The 24,338-nt window shown below is 39.1% G+C and overlaps 1 protein-coding gene across 3 annotated transcripts in view; it reads left to right on the top strand.

Annotated features, from left to right (window-relative positions):
- Positions 1 to 24,338, top strand: part of dyrk1aa (dual-specificity tyrosine-(Y)-phosphorylation regulated kinase 1A, a) — a 113,854-nt gene that overhangs the window by 80,691 nt on the left and 8,825 nt on the right. For 2 of the 3 annotated variants that reach the window (XM_080203724.1, XM_080203726.1), the window contains exons 4-9: positions 2,754 to 2,873; positions 7,838 to 8,026; positions 10,977 to 11,124; positions 13,293 to 13,579; positions 18,481 to 18,627; positions 19,910 to 20,089. In XM_080203724.1, the coding sequence (XP_080059850.1) occupies positions 2,754 to 2,873; positions 7,838 to 8,026; positions 10,977 to 11,124; positions 13,293 to 13,579; positions 18,481 to 18,627; positions 19,910 to 20,089 (1,071 nt within the window). The remainder of the gene's footprint in view (positions 1 to 2,753; positions 2,874 to 7,837; positions 8,027 to 10,976; positions 11,125 to 13,292; positions 13,580 to 18,480; positions 18,628 to 19,909; positions 20,090 to 24,338) is intronic. The other variant, XM_080203727.1, reaches the window with a different exon arrangement.

Raw genomic sequence — 24,338 nt, 5'->3', positions numbered from 1 at the left:
ACAGATCTGATTATTTGATTTGACTTACTATTGTCACATTTATTAGCATACAGTGAAAAGTATTGTTTCTTGCATGCTATACAGAGAAAGCATACCATTCATAGAGAAGGAAACGAGAGAGTGCCAAATGTAGTGTTACAGTTATAGCTTGGGTGCGGAGGAAGGTCAACTTAATGCAGGGTTGGTCCATTCAAAAGTTTGATGGCAGCAGGGAAGAAGCTGTTCTTGAGTTGGTTGGTACCTGACCTCAGACTTGTCTTTTCCTGGCAGAAAAAGGTAGAAGAGAGAATGTCCGGGCTGCGTGGGGTCCTTAATTATGCTGGCTTCTTTACCGAGGCAGCAGGAAGTGTAGGCAGAGTCAGTGGATGGGAAGCTGGTTTGCATGATGGGTCTTTTGTAGTTTATTGTAGTCTTGAGCAGAGCAGGAGTCAGACCAAGCTGCGATAAAGCCAGAATCGCTATGGTGCATCTGTAAAAGTTGATGACAATTGTAGCTGACCTACCAAATTTCCTTAGTCTTCTGAGAAAGTAGAAGCAACCATTGGTGGGCTTTCTTAACTATAGATTTGGCATGGGGGAACCAGGACAGGCTGTTGGTGATATGGACATCTGAAAACCTGAAGCTCTTGACCCTTTCTACTTCGTCCCTGTTGATGTAGACAATACTATTTTTTTTGAAGTATTGCACAATTGCAATCCTTGAGATTTACTAGTGGATGAAAATTTTCAGGTTTATTTTAAAATTCAGGCAGAAAAAAGTAGAACATATGGAGGGTTAAAGTTAGACATTGTCTTTTCAGAGACTATTAAAGGTTACAGGTACTCTAATTGTTTGAGTGAGTTGGCATTGTCCTTTTAGAAATATTTGTTAAGTCTAAAAATTGATCTCAAATTTTCAGCTTTGAATATTTGGTGAATAATACTATTGTGTAAAGCTGATACAGATTGCCTTAACAAAAATGGTTGTTTGAAGTTTATTATAAATTCCCAGGGAGGCCTGTCATTTAATTAGAGGATGAGTTGGTTATCTTTTGTTGTCATTGTAAAATAGAAAATTTAATTTAAGGGATATACACAGTGGCTTGAGTACCACTCAGCCACTGTGACTTCTGTATGACTTCTATGACTATGACTTTTATATTTGTATCTTTCACTTGAATGAGATGGTGTAGGTGATTTTTGAAGAGTGGTGTTGTGCAGCAGTTTGAAGTATGATGGGAGGCTGGTTATTTTCTCATTGTTGCTGATCATTGAGCAAAGGGGAAGACACTTATACTAATGCTGAATGAGCAAAGACACCTCCTCAATGAGCAAGAAGCACTTCAGCAGTGAGGAGGTGGAGAGACAGTCAGCCAGGAAGGAGGAAATTAGGAGTCTTAAAGATTACACTGTGTACAGAAGTTATTTAGTTATGAAGATAGGAGATTTTCACAGCAATTTCATTGCAGATTTAATGTAAGCCTCCTTGTGACAAAAATGAATAAACTTTAATATAAGATGCTATTCATCTTTCGATTGTCATAAATATTTGAAATATCAAATTCTGGTTTTGAATAAAACTTTTTATGACCTTATTGAACATACTTTGCAAGATTATCCTTTTGCTTAAATTTAGAATGTTTCTAAGTCCAGCCATTTCCCTCAGATTCGTGACACAGCCCTTTCTTGTATTTCAACTTGTGATTTGCAGACACAGGCTGTCAAGCCATTCTGTATGTGTTCCTCAGTTGCCTTGCACTAATTTTTCATGGAACCACTGTTCCATTTCAAACAGGAAATCATAATTTCTCTTTTAGTTTAATTTTCTATGTATATCACTTCAAATTCTTTTATAAGAATCAGAGTTATTTTTAGACTGTGACCTAGGTACTTGGAGTAGGTCATACCATGATGACTCAATGGGCTTTAGGATGCATTCTTTGTTTTATATTCTGGTTATTGCATTAGTTCTTTTGCTGTTTGGGTGAAACTGGGAAGATGGTTTTGTCTCGTGCATTTGTGGAGAAGCTAATTTAGAGTTTGTGATTTGTAGTGTAATTGATCTGTCTAGAGCTAAGTTACAACTTCCAACAAGTGAACCTGTGGTATGCGGAGGATGCATAGAATGAGAGAAAAAAATTACCGGCTGAGTATGTTCATTTTCCCGGCAGATTGTCTACATTCGAAGTTTGACTTGGAATGTTGTATTTTCTGGCCATCTTTCTTCTACTTCAAACAGTGGAGGCTATTCTTAATGTTTGCTATGCTATTTAAAAGCTAGACTGACATGGCTCAAGGTGTCCAATGTTTTCCAACTTGGTCTTAGCTATGATAATCAGGTTTAGACCTGCACAATTTCAGATATGCTTCAATTAAAGGAATGAAGATGACTGCCAGATAGTTTATGCGATTTTTGCACTCTTTGTCATCTCTCATGACCCAGGAATATTTGGAGTTGTCTCTGGCTATAAGTATTGATTACTCATTGCCATTGATGCATTTTTAATCTAAGCTTTCAAGATTGTTCAAATGTGTATATAGCTGAGACCCATCACAAACTGTATAACAGTGAAATGCATCTAAGGGACACGCTCGCTCGCTCTCTCGCTCTTCCTCTTACAGAAATGCTGATTTATTAGGATGTCAAGTGTGGTAAATATCTTTTCATGGTTATGATGCATTGGTTTTCCAAACAGGTTTGTCAATATGCATAATGTCTTGTGTCTTATGAACAAATGTTTCTTGAAATAATATAACTGCCCTCTTTATTTCAGGTAATGCCTGATGTTGTCATGTTGCAGCGGCGAATGCCCCAAACGTTCCGCGATCCTGTCACTGCTCCGCTGAGGAAACTCTCTGTAGATTTGATCAAAACATACAAACACATTAATGAGGTAATTTTAATAAGTTCTACTTTTGAATGATTTGTTCAATTTTCTATAATTACCACAAGATTTTGCAATTCTCAGTGATTTGTTTGAGGTACTTTCTCCTGTCATTTCAAGCTATCGATAAATAACAATTTTCAAATTTTGAAGGGATTTACAAGTTTATTTTCATCCGTTGCTAGCTAAGGGAGCAAGATGGTGATTGCTGTGTGCAGATCTCGCAGTTTGAGCTCAACATCTTGCGGCCTGTTTTTACTGGGCCCCACTGTATATTTCTTTCCACATTATCCCCCTCATTAATCCCAATATATGTTACGTGGTTTATTGTTTCTCCTTTGGTCTAACTGGACCAGTGATGCATTTACTTTCACCCCTCACTCTTTGAATTCTCACTGCTGCACAGCATCACAGGCAATTCCTGACCATTTGATACTAGCTAAAGGTGGTTACACCTGCTGTGTTTGTAGCTCCAATTCAGATTTCAGTTTTTGTCTGATTTTGTTTGCGCAATGAAGATTGTCAATCCAGGAGCAAGAAAACAGATGGAGGTTGAAAGAAGTAATGTCACTGTTAAGATCAAATGAGGTGAATTGCAGTCTTTGTGGAGGTTGAAGAGCAACATATCTCTGCACTAAACTGCAAAGATTGATACTTCAGCAAAATTGAAACGATCCTCAATCTTATTGAAATATTATGATCTGTAATTTGCCTAGTTCTTCCTGGACATTGAATTTGGCAAGGGGCAGGGGTGGTGGTGGGCGCTGGGAGAGGTGAGGATGAGAGGTCATTACTTTGAAGTTACAAAGGATAGATCAGAATCATCTATAAATAGTGCAAAGCTCGAAGCAGTGAGAATACGTTTAGATCATTAGATCGTCCTGGACAAATACAGAAAATGATCAAAAAGGCCAATGAAGGACTGTACTGCTCTTTATATCTAGAGGACCTGAATATGAAGGCTTAGAAGAAGTTATGTTGCAGCTATACAAAGTCCTGATGAAATCATTCCTGGACTGCTGTCTTACTTCTGCACACCACACCTTGGGAATTATATATACCTTATATTTACTCAATTGATAATTGACAGTCTTAAATGTTCAATTGAGGAGTGACTACACAAACTGGTTGTGTATTCCCTGTAATTTTGAAAATTGAGGTGATTTGAAAGAAGTTTCAAGATACTGAAGGGAGAAATCCTGGTTGGGGAATCTAGGACAACAAGGACATAGCCAAGAAATTACAGCCAGGCTTTTGAAGAGTGAAGCTAGAAAATGCTTCAACGTGCAAGAGGTGTTAGAATTTTGGAGCGTTTCTGTCTTCTGTGAAATTGAGTCAATTGTTATTTTTACATCCGATATTGATAGGTTTTTAAAATTAAAGATGTTAGGGGATATGGTGCAGAGTAAAAGTCTGACAACACGGTTGGACTTAAACCTGGTGTTGTCAGACTTCTTACTGTGTTTACCCCAGTCCAACGCCGGCATATCCACATCATGACCGATATGGTGCAAAGCCAGGTGCCTGGAGTTAGGCCAAAAATCAGCCATAAGAACATAAGAAGTAAGAGCAGGAGTAGGCCATCTAGCCCCTTGAGCCTGCCCTGCCATTCAATAAGATCATGGCTGATCTGAAGTGGATCAAATCCACTTATCTGCTTGCTCCCCATAACCCTTAATTCCCTTATCGATAAGAAATCTATCTACCCGTGACTTAAACATGTTCATCGCGGTAGCCTCCACTTCACTGGGCAGAGAATTCCAGAGATTCACTACCCTCTGAGAGAAGAAGTTCCTCCTCAACTCTGTTCTAAACTGACACCCCCCCCCCCCCTTTATTTTGAGGCTGTGCCCTCTAGTTCTGGTTTCCTTTCTAAGTGGAAAGAACCTCTCTACCTCTATCCTATCTAGCCCCTTCATTATCTTGTATGTCTGTATAAGATCACTCCTCAGCCTTCTAAACTCCGAATACAGGCCTAATCTACTCGATCTCTTCTCGTAAGGTAACCCCCTCAATCTCCGGTATCAACCTGGTGAACCTTCTCTGTACTCCCTCCAAGGCCAATATATCCTTTCTCAAATAAGGGGACCAAAATTGCACACACTACTCTAGGTGTGGCCTCACCAGTGCCTTGTACAGTTGCAGCAAGACCTCCCTGCTTTTATATTCTATCCCCTCGCGATAAAGGCCAACATTCCATTTGCCTTCTTGATTACCTGCTGCACTTGCAGACTGAGTTTTTGCGATTCATGCACAAGGACCCCCAGGTCCCTCTGCACAGTAGCATGTTGTAATTTTTCACCATTTAAATAATATTCCATTTTACTATTATTTCTTCCAAAGTGGATAACCTTGCATTTGCCAACATTATATTCCATCTGCCAGATCCTCGCCCACTCACTCAGCCTATCCAGATCTTTCTGCAGACTTTCTGCGTCCTTCATGCAACTCGCTTTCCCACTCATCTTTGTGACATCAGCAAACTTCGTTACCCTACACTCAGTCCCCTCCTCCAGATTGTGTCTATAAAGACGAGGCCCCAGCACTGATCCCTGCGGCTTGCCACTAGTCACCAACTGCCAACCAGAAAAGCACCCATTTATTCCAACTCTCTGCTTCCTGTTAGATAGTCAATCCTCAATCCGCGCTAACACTTTACCCCCAACTCCGTGTACCCTGATCTTCTGCAGCAACCTTCTGTAAGGCACCTTATTGAATGCCTTCTGGAAATCTAAAAATACCACATCCACTGGCTCCCCTCTGTCAACCGCACGAGTCACATCTTCATAAAAATCCAGTAAATTTGTCAAATGCGACTCCCCCTTCATGAATTCATGCTGCGTCTGCTTGATCGAACCATTCCTTTCCAGGTGTCCTGCTATTTCTTCTTTAATGATAGATTCCAGTGTTTTTCCAACTATGGACGTTAAACTAACCGGCCTGTGGTTACCCGCCTTTTGTCTACTTTCTTTGATCTAGCCATGATCTAGTTGAATGACGGAACAGGCTGGAAGGGGGCTGAACGGATGACTGTTGTTTCAGTGAATTCAGCATTAAGTTGGTTATTTGAACATCCCAGAACCTTTTCTTTCAAATGATGCTGATTTGATTTACTTAAAAAAGTCAATTTCGATGTCCTGTAATCTGGTCACAGTGCTGTGTTGCATTCGATCAATCATAAGAATAAAGTAAATTTTGCTTCAGTCGTAAACCTTTGTGCTGTTAATATTTGATCTTTAATGCTGCACAGTTACAGGTTCATTATGTGGCTTTGATCATTCCTCAGTAGCCAGGAGAAATAGTTTGTTTTTGGCTCTGAAAATATTTCAGAGACCACATTTAAAAAAAAAAATAAAGTTGATTACGTAAATGACAGCATTAGCAAACTAGCTAGTAGACTATCACAAAGATCAATACCAGAGCTTCAGCTATTTAGAATCCTTTTAATTGGATGAAGGAGCAGATAGCTGTGTACCATAGCCAACTTTGTTGATATAAAAATAGGTGGGAAACGAGTTGTGAGGACAATGCAAAATCTGGAAAAAGATATATGTTTGAGTGTGAAAAAAATCTTAGGCATAAGTAATGGAGGTCAAAACTGTACACAGCACAGCAGGTATGGTCTCACTAATGCTGGCACAATTGTAGCAAGACTTCTTCACTTTTATATTCCATCATCCTCACAATAGAGGCCAATATTCCACATGCTTTCCTAATTATTTGCTATGTCTGCATGCTAACATTTCAAGATTCATGCATGAGGACACCCAGATACCTCTGTACCACAGATTTCTGTTGTCTCTCTCCACTTAATTCTGCTTTTCTGTTCTTTCAGTTAAAGTGAGCACGTTCACTTTTCTCACATTATACCCCATCCAAGTACCAAATTTCTGCCCATTCACTTAACATCTGCAGACTCTTTGTATCTTCCTCACATTGTGTTTTTCTACCCATCTTTGTATCATCAGCAAATTTGGCAACCAATATACTCAGTCCCTTTATCCAAGTCATTGATGTAGATTGTAAGTAGTTGAGCCCCCAGTATTAGTCCCTTTGGCATCTTGCTAGTGACAATTTACTAATCTAAAAAATGACCCATTTATTCCAATTCTTTTTCCTGCTAGTTAGCCAATCCTAATACAGTACGCATAGTATGATGACCTCTTTGCTTGTGCAGTAACCTTTTAAGTGGCAGAATCTTCTAGAAATACACAAAGGAACTACTGTTTATATTTGGTGTTTCATTTGAGACAATGTGATACCACAGTGGGATGCCTTTCAGAATATTTCTTGTTCTCATCTCATAATGCAAACTTGCGCACACTGTCTGAGGAATCAAGCTAATTTTAGCCTGATGTATGTTTCAGTATTTGGTCCTTGATATCGTAGAGTGTATCCATCCTTTGTAACTTTGATCCATGCTTCTGACAATCTCTGTATATTTATCTATGCATACACAAAACTAGAAGACAATAAAACCCCTTCAGAAAACAGTTGACAGACACCAGCTTGAACTTGTCAACACGTGACATCTCCGCAGAGGTTTGAACCTAAAAACAGAAATACCAGACAGAATTTACATTTTAAAAAGCCCTGATTACCTCTGAATTTTAACTGTAAAAGCATAACAAATATTTTATAATTAGAAATGGTACAGATCCTCATTTCTTTTGTATGATGAATATCTGATCGTTCAGATGGCATCAGTTTATAATTTCACCTGAACACTTGGAATTGAATATTCTCTTGAAATTACTCCCACAATTTGTTTGCTCAGTGGCTTGACACAAATTATGTTGCTGACAGTTTTGTCTCAAAATAATTGACCAGTGTATTAAATGTGTTAGCAACATCTACCCAGCTTGCTGTTGGTCATTGTTGGATGTTTCTGTTCATTAAACCAATTAGCCAGATTTGGATACCAATGCTCTAAATGCCAATCTATCAAGTAATCTTTATTTTGTGTATTTCAGGTGTACTATGCAAAAAAGAAAAGACGGCACCAACAAGGCCAAGGAGATGATTCAAGTCATAAGAAGGAAAGAAAAGTGTATAATGATGGTTATGATGATGACAACTATGACTACATTGTGAAAAATGGAGAGAAGTGGATGGACCGTTATGAAATTGACTCTTTAATTGGTAAAGGATCCTTTGGACAGGTGAGTATTTTTTTTCGGTAGTTATTCAGTTTCCATGGCAGGAAAATAATTTTACATGTTTTATTTAAATTCAGTCATAGGATTTGAATATCATTAACATTTAATTTAGTGCCCATTCCTAGTTGACTTACAGAGGGAATTCCAGGATTTTGACCCAGTGATAGTGAAGGAATATCAGTGTAGTTTCAAGTTTGGATGGTGTGAGTCTTGAATGGGAACTTGCAGGTGATATTCCCATCTGTCACTGTCTTTATTCTTTTGAGTGACACAGATTGGAAGGTGCCATCTGAGGATCCTTGGTGAATTGCTGCAGTGCAACTTGTAAATGGTACATTCTGCTGTCACTGTGTTGGTGGAAAAGGGAGTAAATGTTTAAGGTGAAGGATGAGGTGCCAGTCAAGCAGGCTGCTTTCACCTGGATTGTGTTGAGCTTCTCAGCTGTTGTTGGAGCTGCACTCATCCAGGCAAGTGGAGAATGTTCCACCATATTCCTGATTTATGCTTTGTAGATGCACAAACTTTAGAGAGTCTGGAGGTGAATTACTTTCTGCAGAATTCCCAGCCTCTGACCTGCTCTTGTAGCCAGTTCTTATATGACCGGTCCAATTCAGTTTCTGGCCAGTGGTAAACCCACTTCCCTCCCACAGTGTTGATCATGGGGGTTTTGGTGGGTGGGTTCTCTCTTGTTGGAGATGGGCATTGCCTGCTATTTGCATAGCTTCAATGTTATTTGGCACTTCTCAGCCCAACCTTCAATATCGCCTAGGTCTCGCTGCATACTGCTTCAGTATACAAGGAGTTGTGAATGATGTTGAACATAGTGCAATAATCTACGAACGTTGCCACCCCTAACCTAATGATGAGGAAGGGTCATTGATGAAATAGCTGAAGATGGTTGGGCCTAGAGTGGAACTCCTGCAGCATTGTATTGGGACTCAGATGATGGACCTTCAACAACCCACAACTGACTTTGCTTTGTGACTCCAGCAATTGGAGAGTTTTCCCTCCGATTCCTATTGATTTCAGTTTTGCTCGAGACCCTTGATGCCATGTTCAACTAACCAGAAGATTATGAATTGGATCCACGAGGCATACGTTAACTTCTTCACACAGTTAATTATCCTATTCCTGTTGGTTGCAATATTTTGTGCTAATCTTTGTCAAGATTACTAGTGGGAATAATTTTCCACCTCACCAGTCTCCTATTTAAGTCACAACGGTGATTAGGTTACGTCTGAACTCCCATTGTTCCTTGTTGCTCATGTGGCATCTGAAATGAAAATGTAGGAATATTAGTTGTAATGGTAATGACCCAATCAGATTGCAAACTTTGTACATAATTTCTACGTGCGATGTCTATGTTATTGCATCAGGCTGTTGCAACACCCTCTGCAATGAAGATTGAAAACTAAGTAACTGAAATAAGGTGGGAAAAAAAATCATCTTAATCCTCTACTGGAAGCTTCCTATGCCTGTGGTCCTTTAAGTCTGGATCCCAGTTTAAAATTGATTGTGATATTCTTTTCTCCCCTTTTCGTCTGGTAAATATAAAATGTTTTCATACCATTAAGTTTAACAATTCAAACTCATCATCAGTGTGGATTCAGTTACTCTTTGGTGATCTGTGTGCTTTACACAAATGTGGATCACAAACCACAAGGAAAGGGGGAAAACTTGACCTGAACATGGGTGCCTTTTTCCACCCTGTTTTCACTTCCAATTCAACGTCAGCATGCACCCACAGGCGTGAGGAAGAAAGTTGAGGCTTTCCTACCTGGATCTGATTTCCCTCATAACAAGATTTTCTTGGATGTTGAACACTTCTTGTCAACCACACCTTGTTAAATTTAGTTATTTGTTCACATCAAGATGTCACTTGAATGAACACACTTCACAAGGTGCGTATGCATAAATTCTTGAAGGTAGTAAGTTGATAGTGCAGGTAAAGCATGAGGTCCTTGCCTTTGAGTTTGGGGCAATGATACAAAATTTAAATCATATTGAATATTTGCACATCCCGGAATAGGCCTCAATTGAAGTATTGTCTACAGTTATGAGCACAGTGTTTCAGAAAGAATGCCATGGCCCTGGTGAGGGGACAAAAAATTTATTTTACCAGTTTTATACCCAGGATTTTGAAAATGATGAAATTCGAAAAACTGGATATGTTCTTGGAGCAGAGTAAGTTAAGGGAAATTAATTCAACTATTCAAAATAATGCAGAATTTCAATAGTGCAAATGGGGAGAAACTGTTTTCACTGGTAATTGGGTCAATTATACATTTGAAATAATTAGCAAATAATAGAGCAGGAATTAGGACAAATTTCTTTAAACAATTGTTGATAGCTGAGTAATGTAGGTTTTGCAAGTTCACCATATCATCAGCTTTATTCTATGTTATGCTTCTGAATGAGATTCTGTTAGCTCTTTTGAATTATAAATTTGACTGTTTTGTGACTATCAGATTTTGATTACATATTTTGGCAAGTTATGAGGGGCTCCCTTTTGCACTACTTTACAGTGTTACAATAACTTCAAAACTACAGGTTCTTATTTGAACAACTATGTTTGAGGTGGCAAGTCAGTAATACCTATTTGAATATTCTTGAGATAGTAGTCATTTGATAGATATCTGCAAATTTCCAAAATGAATACAGCTTATCTGGGATTGGTACAACCCCTTTGCTGCTTGGAAAATAAAAGATTATTCTTTACTTTTATGGTCAAAAGTTGTAGGCAGGAAATCATATTTTAGAAATAATCCACTGCAAGATGAAGTTAAATGTTATGTGCAAAACCGAGTCTTGTCAATGAGGCAGGTATTAGACAGATTGAGTTTTGTTTCATTTGGAATTGTCTTGTGTTTAGTCAGATCATTAATGTGAAGTCCAATATTGTCTACAAACATACTTCATTAGAAAGTTTGTTAACCTTCTCTCTTGCTTATAGGTTGTCAAAGCATATGATCGTGTGGAACAGGAGTGGGTAGCAATAAAGATAATTAAAAACAAGAAGGCGTTCCTAAATCAGGCACAGATTGAGGTTCGACTACTTGAGCTGATGAACAAACATGATACTGAGATGAAGTACTATATAGGTATTAACTGTTTTGCTTTAAATTTATTGGCAGTTATTCTGTTATATTGCATACTGCATGGATAACTGCAATTCAGAATTTTAATTCATTATGCTTGTGTTACACTGCAGTGTTTGCAGCAACTCTGAGTTCAATTATGAATCCCAGAGTCAGTTGAAAGTTAAGTTTTAAAATGATTCCTAGATTCAATTGCCTTGCTACTATAGCCTGTTTTGTAAATCATTTATTAATCGCAAGTTGGTTTACATTAACACTGCAATGAAGTTACTGTGAAATTCCCCTAGTTGCCACACCGCGGCACTTGTTCGGGTTAATGCAACTAACCACGTCTTTCAGATTGTGGGAGGAAACCCACACAGAAGTGGGGAGAATGTGCAAACTCCACACAGTGACCCAAGCCGGGAATTGAACCCGGGTGCCTGGCACTGTGAAGCAGCAGAGCTAACCACTGTGCTGCCTGGATTTAATCATCTGTTTTAGAGTTAGTGCCTTTTTACTTGGCTCATCATGATTTACTTTCTAATTAATGTGAAGAAATCTTGCACTTACTAGAATGAGAATAATAAAGACTGGTTTATCGAATACAGATTAAAATGGCTCAAGCTTTAGTTTCCAATAAATCCCTAACTTAATCTTTCCAAATTTCAGATTCAGACTTCAATCATGTAGCTTACTGGAAGTTTGTCTGACCAACCTCTCTCACTCCTAATTTTGCCAGTAGTCAAAGGCCAATACAAATTCTAAAGACAAATTTGAACAAATTGCTCCATTTAAAAAATGCAAAGTTAGTAGCTTCCCCTTTTGGATGTTCCTCTAAAACAACAATCCCTTTACATTCTGAGTTGCTTTTGTGGCCATTCTTTACATGGTCACAATTTTTTTCACTTTTGGCATTTGACAAACTCAAAACCGCTTCAAAGACATTAGCCATTTGGAAGCAAATTTTTGGATGCTGCTTCCACCTAAGATTTATGGCAGGAGTTAGAGGAAATAAGCGAATGTGTCCATTTTGGCAGAATTTTGTAGATTTGGTTAAATTGAGTAAGAAGAAAATAATTGAGAAAAAATTAGGGCTATAGGAATAATTGGGCAGAGGGGAAATATTTTAAGTCTGTGGCAATATGTACAAAATATCAGTAATTTTATTACAATATTATTTACTTCAGTGGTGCAGTGTGAGAACTTTTTTAATGGTTGACCTGCAACTGTGTTGGATTAAAACTGAATTTATATTGAGATATCTGTTTGTGTAGCCTTGGCATGCTGCCAGGAAAACAGTTGCTCAAACCTAACTTTTTAGAAATAAGGTGTCAGAGCTTAACTTCTACCAAATTTAATTGGTGACCTTGTTTCATTAGACTGACATGTTGAAAAAAGGCATGTTAGGAAATATTTCCTCAAAACAAATCTTGTCTCCATGAAAATATATTGCACAAAAACATTTTTTGATCTGAATGTGTGGAGAAACCCTCCCCTCTGGGTAATAGAAATAATTTTTTTGAAGTTGCTTTTCAAACCTGATCTCTGCAGAGTGTACCTTTTGAAGGTTGGCAAAGCTGGGTTTCATTGAACTTGCACACAATTGTTCTGACTCGTGCTTTGAACCTGGATATTTTGGTAATGTTTCTTTCTAATTTTAGTGAAATGTAATTAAATGTTCAATCACACATTGCATTTGTGACTTTTTAATGCCTTTCAAAGCTGTCTGAGTTGGTATGTTTGCTTCTAGAAAATATTTTGTGGCTGCTTTTTCTAACTTTGTTGTTGCGTGTAACTTGTCTAGATAATTAACTTTTCTGCATTTAGGGGCAAAATTGAAAATAAAGCTTTAAACACTGTTATCAAATGTAAAGTTTTTGAACTTCACAGTAACTCATTGCATTACTTCATTGGAAACAGGGTGAGTTGGAGATTAAGAGTAGAAAAATTAGAAGTGCTCAGCATCTGTTGAGATGGAGCCAGTTCACGTTCCAGATCAATGACCTTTCATTAGGAGAAATAGTTCATTTGTTGACTTGAATAAAGTATTGTGCATTTGGGAGAATTTATACAAGTGTATTAAACATGCATGTAATAACTACTGATGGTCAATAATTGGCAAATCCATTGTTTTGGAATGTTTGCATCAGCAATACACTTAAATAGACACTTTACTTTCTCCTCTACAGTTCATCTAAAACGACACTTTATGTTTCGAAACCACCTCTGCCTTGTCTTTGAGATGCTGTCCTACAATCTGTATGACTTGCTGCGCAACACCAACTTTCGTGGCGTGTCCTTGAACCTCACGCGGAAATTTGCACAGCAGATGTGCACTGCTCTGCTCTTCCTTGCTACACCAGAGCTCAGCATTATCCATTGTGACCTGAAACCTGAAAATATATTGCTGTGTAATCCCAAAAGGAGTGCTATCAAAATAGTTGACTTCGGCAGTTCCTGCCAACTTGGACAGAGGGTATGTATTACCTTGGAGTTTTAAATTTTAGGAAACTTGCATTTTATAGAAATGAGCATTGTCAGAATTTGAAAAGTATGTATAAATACCATAGTACTCTGAACAAACTGATTTATTTGGACCTAATCGAGATTTGATCTCTTTTCAAGTGACGCTGCTTTTGTTTCCAAAAAAGCTTGGAAAATATGTTAAGACATAACTTGCTTTTTTGGAAGTAATTGTATATTTGTGTGAATTGCCATTACTATTTTCTGCTAATACATAAGTTGTGTAAGGTTTAGTGTTCCTTTGGGCCAAAGAATGTGATTTCATTTTATTTGAAACACTGCATATAAAAATAATGTTTTTACAGCCTTCAAAGTCAAACGCTTATGTGCATCATGAATGAGGGGGTAGCATGGTGGCACAGTGGTTAGCACTGTTGCCTCTGAGGACCTGGTGTCTGTGTGGCACGTTCGTCCCGTGTCTGTGTGGGTTTCCTCCAGATGCTCCAATTTCTGCCCACAGTCTAGAGATGTCCGGGTTAAGTAATTTTGCTGTGTGAAATTGCCTCTTAGTGTCCTGGGTTGCGTAGGTTAGAGGGATTAGGGGAGTAAATATGTGGGCTTACAGGGATAGGACCTGGGTAGGATTGTCATCAGTGCAGATTTGATGGGCCGAACAGCCTCCTTTTGCACTGTGGGGATTTTGTGAATATAAGTCTCGAGCCCCTTAACAGTTGCTGGAAAGGAGATTGTTATCACCAACATCGGGGCAGAGAACTTATAACTGGGAACCAGTCAAAGTGCAGAATGTTGAGAAAGTTTTTGAAAGTGAGGGCAAAGGGCAGGTATATGGTGGCTGCCATTTATGGAGCTGAAGAAATGAAATTAATCTGATGGAGGATTGAAGCATGCAGAAGTCTGTAAAGGCAAGGTGAAAGACTGCGAGTAGTTTTAAAAGTAAGGTGCATTGCTGAAAGGGAGTCTACTAACTTAGAATGGAAATGAAGTGCAATTATGGTGGATGAATGTGTTAGCTTGTCTGTTGGATCAGTGAAAGCTTATGGAAGTAGAAAGATGTAGAAGTTGAGCCTTGATAAGCAGGAGAGATGGAACAGAAATGAAATGAGGTTATGGGGATGAAAATAATTCTTGTAGTACAAGTGTAGGGAAGGAAGCTGAACTTTGTGCAGGATGTCAAGATACTGTGCTTCCTAACTGAGATGGCAGCTGGAGTGGTTGATGGCTCATGTCAGTATCTCAGCATCTCTCGACCATAGAACATGGTTTCACATTTTTTGAACTGGTTATTTCCAGATAATATTGTCGTAGGAAAATCGTATAGACAGTGAAAAGAATGGGAGCCAGCAATGGATCAGTAGTCTCCAGCATTAACAAAAGAGAAGCCATCAAAATATTATTTGCTTTGATTCAATTGTAAGTGAAACCACAAATGAGCAATGCCCTGGACTGGCTTTAGCAGATAAATATTGAAGGAGGGTAAGGGTGGTCAGCTGTCGAATGTGACTAGAGATCCACGAGGATCAATGAAACAGGAAGTCATGGTTTGAGTCATGAGATGTTTGAGATTAGAACATAAGAACATAAGACATAGGAGCAGGAGTCGGCCATCTAGCCCTTCGAGCCTGCCCTGCCATTCAATAAGATCATGGCTGATCTGAAGTGGATCAGTTCCACTTTCCAGCTTTCTCCCCATAACCCTTAATTCCCTTATCTATCAGAAACCTATCTACCCATGACTTAAATATATTCAGCAAGGTAGCCTCCACCACTTCAATGGGCAGAGAATTCCAGAGATTCAGCACCCTTTGAGTGAAGAAGTTCCTCCTCAACTCTGATCTAAAGTGCCTCCCCCCCCCCCCCCCCACCTTTTGAGGCTGTGCCCTTTAGTCCTGCTATCCTTTCCAAGCAGGAAGAATCTCTCTACCTCTATGCTATCTATCCCCTTCATTATCTTATGTGTCTCTGTAAGATCCCACCTCAGTCTTCTAAACTCCAAGTACAGACCTAGTCTATTCAGTCTCTCTTCATAGGCTAACCCCCTCATCTCCGGTATCAGCCTAGTGAACCACCTCTGCACTCCCTCCAAGGCCAATATATCCTTCTGCAAGTGCGGCGACCAAAACTTCACACAGTACTCCAGCTGCGGCCTCAGCAGTACCCTGTACAGTTGCAGCAAGACTCCCTGCTTTTATATTCTATCCCCCTCGCTATAAAGGCCAGCATTCCATTAGCCTTCTTGATCACCTGCAGACTGGGTTTTTGCGATTTGTGCACAAGGACCCCCAGGTCCCTCTGCACCGTAGCATGCTGCAGTTTTTCGCCTTTTAAATAATAATCCCGCCTCCTACTATTTTTCCCAAAGTGGATAACCTCACACTTGCTAACATTATACTCCATCTGCCAGGTCCTCGCCCAGTTGCTCAGCCTATCCAGATCTCTGCAGACTTTCCACACCCTCCACGCAATTTGCTTTTCCACTCATCTTCGTGTCATCAGCAAATTTCGTTACCCTACACTCAGCCCCCTCCTCCAGATCGTCTGTGTAAATGGTAAACAGTTGAGGCCCCAGCATGTATCCCTGCGGCACTCCACTAGTTACCAACTGCTAACCAAAATAGCACCCATTGATTCCAACTCTCTGCTTCCTATTAGACAGCCAATCCTCTATCCATGCTAACACCTTACTCCCAATTCTGTGCACCCTAACCTTTTGCAGCAACCTTTTGTGAGGCACCATATCAAACACCTTTTGGAAATCTAAAAACACCACATCCATCGGTTCCCCTCTGTCTACCGCACTAGTCACATCCTTATCGAAATCCAATAAATTTGTTAAACACGACTTGCCCTTCATGAACCCATGCTGCGTCTGCTTGCTCAAACCACTCTTTTCTAGGTGCCTCACTACTTTTTCTTTGATGACGGATTCTAGCATTTTTCCAGCTACAGGCGTTAAACTAACCGGCCTATAATTCCCTGTCTTTTGTCTGCTACCTTTTTAAAACAGCGGCATAACATTAGCCGTTTTCCAATCTTCCGGCACTTCCCCGGAGTCCAGCGAATTTTGATAAATAATTACTAAGGCATCCGCAATCACCTCTGCCGTTTCTTTCAGAACCCTGAGATGCATTCCATCCGGTCCCGGGGACTTGTCTACCTTAAGTTCCGTTAGTCTATCAAGCACTACCTCTCTCGTGACAGTAATCGCATTAAGGCCCTCATCTCCTACCATCCTTCTATCTTTAATATCCGGCAAACTATTTGTGTCGTCCTCCATGAGGACCGAGGCAAAAAACTTATTTAAAGCCTCAGCCATTTCCTGATCGCCCACTGCTAAATCCCCCCTCTCATCCTCCAAGGGTCCAACAATCACTCTAGCCAGTTTCTTCTTTGTATATTTGTAAAAACTTTTACTGTCATTTTTTATATTTAGAGCTAGTTTAACTTCATACTCTATCTTTCCTTTCGTTATCACCTTCTTAGTCATTCTTTGTTGATTTTTAAATCTTTCCCAATCTTCCAATCGCCCATTATTTTTAGCTGCTCTGAGCGCATCAGCTCTTACTTTAATACTCTCCTTTATTTCCTTAGATAACCATGGCTGGTTATCCCTTCTCCTACAGTCCTCCTTTACCATTGGAACGTAGTTCTGCTGAGTACCGAAAAAGATCTCCTTAAAAATCCTCCACTGTTCCTCGGCCGTCCTATCAACCAATCTGCGCCCCCAATCTACATTCGCCAATTCCGCTCGCATCCTATCATACTCCCCTCTGTTCAAACAGAGGACACAGGTTTGGGACCCTACTTTCTCATCCTCCATCTGCATCAGAAATTCAATCATACTATGATCACTCGTCCCAAGAGGATCCCTCACAAGAAGATTATTACTAGAGCAGTCATAATCCTATGGGTACAACGGGCAAATTGAAAGGGTAAGACTCGGGAGCAGAGAAAGAGGTATAGGCTTAATTACAAGGAATGGGTTAATTGACTAGAGAAGAAGGAAATGTTTGCTATGGACCAATGATCAGAAGAGTTTAAAATAGGTTTCAAGCGGATTAATGGCAATAGCTCTGAAGGTCAGAAATGCTAGGTCGGAGATGGCCATGGTCGCTTGGTCAGAGCCTGACATCAGATATGTGGTGTTCTGTGAGTGGCAGAACTTGGTGAGCTTAGAAGATGGGAGTGAGTAATGCTGTGGGGAGATGCATTTAGTTTAATATAGCTGGGGATATGGGTGCAATTGGATGGTAGCTGTTACTGGGTGGCTTTGATTATTGACTATAAACTACATCCTTCACTACAAATATAAATTTTATGTCATGACAAACAATTGAAACAGAGACCTGTCCTGTATTTGTATTTTAGTCAGTAAGGGATATTTCCTCTATAAAAATCTTCTAGTCTGAGGAAATATTTATTTCCTAACCACCCTGCTGTATTGTTGTCTTAAATGTTCAGAAATATCAGAGCAAATGTTATTGATACATCAGTCCATGTCGAGAGACATGGAATGATTTTGTACAGCAGAGAAGATTGAAATGTCAGTTTAAATGCTGCTGAGAACCTCACATTCATTGAAGTTTATTGCATAAAATGAAACTCATTTTGCTTTTAGGTTCAATTCTGAATGCAAATCACTAACAAAAGTTAACACTGCAAATTATGAATTTGTTGTTAACTTCTGCAAAATTAAACCCTTTTTTTTTCCTGCCAGTTTTCCCCCTCACTCACCTTTTGGATAGATACAAAGCAAACATTTTGTGATCAGTGAATAAAGCTAACTTAATTTTAAAGGATGCTCGATTTTGAACTGCACAGTTTTGACAGGTAACAAGTAATGAATTATAATGACTTTCAGTTGCTCCAGTATTAACTGGTACATTTATATTATAGATATACCAGTACATTCAGAGTCGTTTTTATCGCTCACCAGAGGTGCTGCTGGGAATGCCCTATGACTTGGCTATTGACATGTGGTCACTAGGTTGCATTTTGGTGGAGATGCACACTGGAGAGCCACTCTTCAGTGGAGCTAATGAGGTAGGTGAATGTTTTAGAACAAGTTTGGACTGTTGTTTGGAACAAATAGTCCTGCTGGAAATGCAGATACTGTGTTCTGTGGTGTGAAATGTTCAGAACATCCATTTTCACTGTTGGCTTTTAAATTGATAACTAAAATTCAATGGATTTTACTTAAAAGTTTAATCCTTTGATAGTTGCACAAAAGACTTGCTTCCTTTCTGCTAATGAGCTGTATAATTATCTTATAGCCTACCTGAAACTTGCATGATTGCTGAGGCATGGTCAGTAGAGATGATAAGACCCATAAAGTCATAACGGCATAAAAGAAGGGTGTTGACTCATCGAGTCCATGCAGGCTTTCTATAGAGCAATCCTGTTCCCTTGCTCTATCCATGAAACTCTGCAAGTTTATTTCCCTTGAGTGCCCATTCAATTTCCTTTTGAAATAATTCATCCCTACCTCCACAATAATTGCTAAAAGATTTACTTAGAGTACTTGAAAGTCAAAACCCTTGACTTGGAATGTAGAAATAGTAGGTAATCACTGTCACTCTCGATGTGTTTTGGAAACCTGACTTTTCATAATGAATGAGTTATTTGGTAATTGTGACTGGAAGGACAAAAATCCCAAAGAATGTACAGTAATTTTGTGCAAATATGGACAAAAATGTTATGAACTGGCAATAAATTACCCTTATTTTTTAGTGGGACTCTTAAAATATTTGTTCACTATAGTTGTTAAAATGCTGGAGAATTGGACATTGGGTGGGGTTGAAATTTCATACCTGAGTGTTATTGTAAATAGGCAATATATAGACCTTTTATCCTCATTTTATAGGATTTTAGTTTTTTCATTTATGACTTTACCTCAGTATGCATTGAAAGGTTTGCCCAGGCATTCCTTTACAAATAAACCTTTGAGAGAAAGCTCAATATCTAGTGAAAAGGTTGTGAATATATATGCTCACTGTTGGGGACATGATAAATTTATATTTAATTTGCTTTGGCAAAATGTTGACTGGATTACACTTTTGTAATTCCACTTCAGCTTAATATTTAGAAATGAAGACAAGGTCCCAGAGATTAATTTAGCATTAGCACTGCCATGTTCATACAGCATTATGCACTTTCCACTGAGGATCATAATTTCACTTCTGAGTTAAGTGAAGACACGTTGTCTTGAATAAATCCACCAAAGAAAAGCTAAGTTTGTGATTAGAAGATCTTGGTTGCTTATCCATATTTGACTTGATTTGTTTTTCTTGATTTGCCATCTTTATTTTAAACACTTATTCCTTAGGTGGACCAGATGAATAAAATTGTAGAAGTTCTGGGAATCCCCCCATCTCACATTTTAGATCAGGCTCCTAAAGCAAGGAAATTCTTTGAGAAGTTGCCTGATGCCTCGTGGACAGTGAAGAAGACCAAAGATGGCAAGAGGGTGAATATCAAGAGTAACATAAAAAAAATTGGAAACACAGTAAGGAGACTTGAACTTCTTTGGAATACAATTTATAGTCATATGCAGTAATTACTGGAATTTTTATTTTTTTCTATATGATGCCTGTATACTTTCAAAAGGAGAGTATAGTAATCTGAATTGTTATCTTGTTCACCATTCACACTTCCAGAACTGGCTTAACAAAAGATTCAAAAATTTATCACGCAAGTTATGTGAATGTTAGTATTTAACTTGTGGTTTCTGAATGTATTACAGTAAAATGAGCATTCTTGTTTCCTGGTAGGTTTGCTAATTTGCACATGTGGTGAAATTGATTAGCAGCAAATATATTTTATATAATACTTCACTAATTAACTAACCCCTAGCTTCAGCTACAACCAGTTTTTTTTAATATTATATGTTAAATTATATACTAAAGATTACATTCCTGATGGAATTAGGTGTTATTCTGGCAATAAATTAAAATGCATGTTATTATTGCAAAAGTTTAGAGATCTATTACAAATTGTATGTCTAATTTTTCTCACTTTTAAAATAAAAACTAGTGGCAGCAATAAGCAATTCAGCCCTTCTCTGCCATTCAATATGATCATGGCTGGTCTAGTTTCAGCCTCAACTCCACTTTCTATCCCCTTCTCCACAACCCTTCAACCCATCACTGATTAACAATCTGTCTATCTTCTGAAATGTAATTCAATGTCCTAGCACTCTGGAGTAGTGAATTCCACAGATTCACGACCCTTTTGAGAAAAGTAGTTTCTCCTAATCTCCATTTCAAATCTGCTACCCTTTTTATCCTAAAACTATGACCTTTTATTCTTGATTTCCCCACAAGAGGAAGTATCTGCTTACGACAACTTTGTCAATATCTGTCACCATTTTATATACGTCAATTAGATCCCCTCTCATTCTTCTAAATTCCAGAGGCCTACACTACTCCAATCTCTCTTCATAAAACAAACCCCTTATCTCTGGAATTGATCTAGTGAACCTCCTTTGAACTGCCTCTAATGCTCTGCATTCCCCCTCAAATAGGGGATGAAAACTGTACACAGTACTCCAGGTGTCATCTCACCAATGCCTTGTATAGTTGTAGGAACACTTCCTTACTTTTATACTCAAATTCCTTTGGCCACAAATGCCAAAATGCCATTTGCTTTCCTTTTTACCTGCTGTACCTGCATACCAAATCCCTCTGCACTGAAGCACTATGAAGTTTCTCTCCATTTAGATAATTGCCTTTGCACTTTTCCAACCAAAATGGATAATTTCACATTTTATCTGTTAAACTCCATCTGCCACTTTTTAGCCCATTCACCGAACCTATCTATATCCTTTTGTAAATTTCTTATTTCTCATAACTTAGTATCCTGCCTATTTTAGTGTCATCTGCAAATATGGCTGTAGTGCCTTATATTCCTGTTTCCAAGTCATTAATATAGATTGTAAATAGTTGGGGTCCAAAGACCGAACCCTGTGGCATCCCATTAGTTACCTACTGCCAACCAGAAAAAGACCCATTTATCCTGACGTGCTGCCTTCTGTCAGTTAGTCAGTTTTCTATCCGAGCTAATAAATCACCCCATAACTTGTGTATTAACCTTCAAACACTTCCTGAAGTCCAGATATACTACATACACGGGATCCCCAATTTCTACTTGGCTTGTTACACCTTCAAAGAGGTGTAGCAAATTCATCAAACATGATTTACCCTTCATAAAACCATGCTGCCCCTGAATGATTGCGTCTTGATTTTCCAGATGTCCTACTATTACTTCCTTAATGGATTTTAACAATTTTCCAACAATAGATGTTAAACTAACTGGTGTGTAGTTCCCTACTTTTTGCCTTGCCTTTTTGAATAAAGGTGTCACTTCCTCTAATACTCTCGGATGTAGGCCATCAGGCTCTGGGGACTTGTCTGCCCTTACGCTCAGTTATGAGTGTAAGCTAGCTAGTAATATAAAAGAAGATAGGAAGAGTTTTCAATATATAAAAAGTAAGAAAGAGGCAAAAAAAACCATTGGATCACTGGGAAATGAGGCTGGAGAAGTACTAATAGGAAACAAAGCAATAGTAGAGGAACGAAATAGTTACTTTGCATCAGTCTTCATGGTGGAAGACGCTAGTGGAATGCCAGAGCTCCAGGAGAGTTGGGGGCACAGGTGAGTATAGTGGCCATCACTAAGGCGAACGTTCTGGGGAAACAAAGGTCTGAAGGTGGATAAATCACCTGGACTGAATGGACTACACCCTAGGGTTCTAAAAGAGATAGCTGAGGAAATTGTGGAGGCATTGGTGGTGATCTTCCAGGAATCACTGGAGGCAGGGAGGTACCAGAGGACTGGAAAGTAGTGAATGTTTAAGAAGGAAGGGAGGCAGCAGATGGTAAATTATAAGCTGGTTGGGCTGACTTGGGCTGACGAGATTTTAGAGTCCATTATTAAAAGATGAGATTGCAGAATACTTGTAAGTGCATGATAAAGTAGGACTGAGTCAGCATGGTTTTGTCAAGGGGAGATCATGTCTGACAAATGTGTTAGAGCGCTTTGAAGAGATAGCAAGGAAGTTAGGTAAAGGAGAAACCAGGGAAAATGCTTAGGAAATCAGAAACACAAAGGACTTTGGCAGTCATTATTCAAGATTCCCTTAAGGTTAACATGCAGGTTCAATCGGCATTTAGGAAGGCAAATGCAATGTTAGGCTTCATGTCGAGAGGGCTAGAATACAAGAGCAGGGATGTACTTCTGAGGCTGTGTAAGGCTCTGGTCAGACTTCATTTGGAGTATTGTGAGCAGCTTTGGGCCCCGTATCTAAGGAAGGATGTGCAGGCCTTGGAAAGGGTCCAGAGGAGGTTCACAAGAATGATCCCCTGTAATGAAGAGCTTGTCAATGCTTGAGGACTCTGGGTCTGTATTCATTGGAGTTTAGAAGGATGAGTGGGGGTCTTATTGAAACTTACAAGGTACTGAGGCCTGGGAGAATGGACATGGAGAGGATGTTTCCACTAGTAGGAAAAATTAGAACCAGAGGGCACTACCTCAGGCTAAAGGGACAACTCTTTAAAACAGATGAGGAGGAATTTCTTCAGGCAGAGAGTGGTGAATCTGGAACTCTTTGCCACAGAAGGCTGTGGAGGCCAGGTCTTTAAATCAGAGGTAGATAAGTTTTTGATTAATAAAGGGATCAGGGGTTATGGGGAAAAGGCAGGAGAATGGGGATGAGAAAAAAATCAGCCATGATTAAATGGTGGAGCAGACTTGATGGGCCAAGTGGCCTAGTTCTACTCGTATGTCTTATTGTCAGTCCCAGTCGTTTATGTACTATTTCCCTAATGATGATATTCTCAGTTTCTCCCTTTCTATTACTTCTGCATTAGCTGTTAATATTGGGATGGTACTAGTGTCCTCCTCTCTGAAAACTGAGGAAAAGTATTGATTTAGCATCTCTCTCTCATTTCTGTGTTCCCACAAGTAATTCCACAGTCTCATCCTCCAAGTGACCAACATTCACTTTGGCTACTCGTTTCCCTGTATGTACTTATAAAAAGATAGCAAAAGCTGCTATGTTATGTTAGTTTTCTTTCATAATTTACAGTTGCTCTTTTTATTATGTTTTTAGTAACCCTGTTACCTTTAAAAGTTTCCCAATCTTGCAGCCTGTCACTGGTCTTTGCAATATGGTATGCCTTAGTTTTTGTCTTTATGTTGTCTTTAACTTCCTTGCTTAGCCATAGATACTTTTTCCTCCTTACAATTTTTCTTCCTGTCTGGAATATATTTTAGTTGTGAAGAATTGAATATCTCCTTAAAGAACTATCACAGCTTATCAACTGTCCTACTTTTAGTCTTCCTGCCCAATCCACGGTGGCCATGTCTGTCCTCATGCCAACGTAATTACCTTTGTTTAACTCCAGAATGTGAGTCCAGTTTCTTGCCTTCAACCTGAATTTTGGATCCTGTCATACTACTGAAGGATCCTTAACTGTGAGGTTATTAATAAGCCCCTGCTCATTACGTAATACTAAATCCAGAATAGCTTGGCTGCCACAACATATAGCTTCAAAAAACAATCTTCAATGAATTCTCTCTTGAGGCTGCCCTTGCCAGTTTGATTCATGCAGTCTATGTGCATATTAAAATCACCCATTATTATTGCTGTCCCCATCTTACAAGCCCCCAGTATTTCCTGGTTTATACTGTGCCCCACTGCTCCCACCAGGGACTACTTTTTTTTTGCTATTTCTTGTTTCTAACCAGACTGATTC

This window comes from Carcharhinus amblyrhynchos, chromosome 15, assembly GCF_965287045.1.
Source record: "Carcharhinus amblyrhynchos chromosome 15, sCarAmb.v2.hapA, whole genome shotgun sequence".
Classification (NCBI taxonomy): Eukaryota; Metazoa; Chordata; class Chondrichthyes; order Carcharhiniformes; family Carcharhinidae; genus Carcharhinus; species Carcharhinus amblyrhynchos.
Note: the sequence above shows the minus strand (reverse complement) of the source record. Positions and strands in the feature narration are given on the sequence as shown.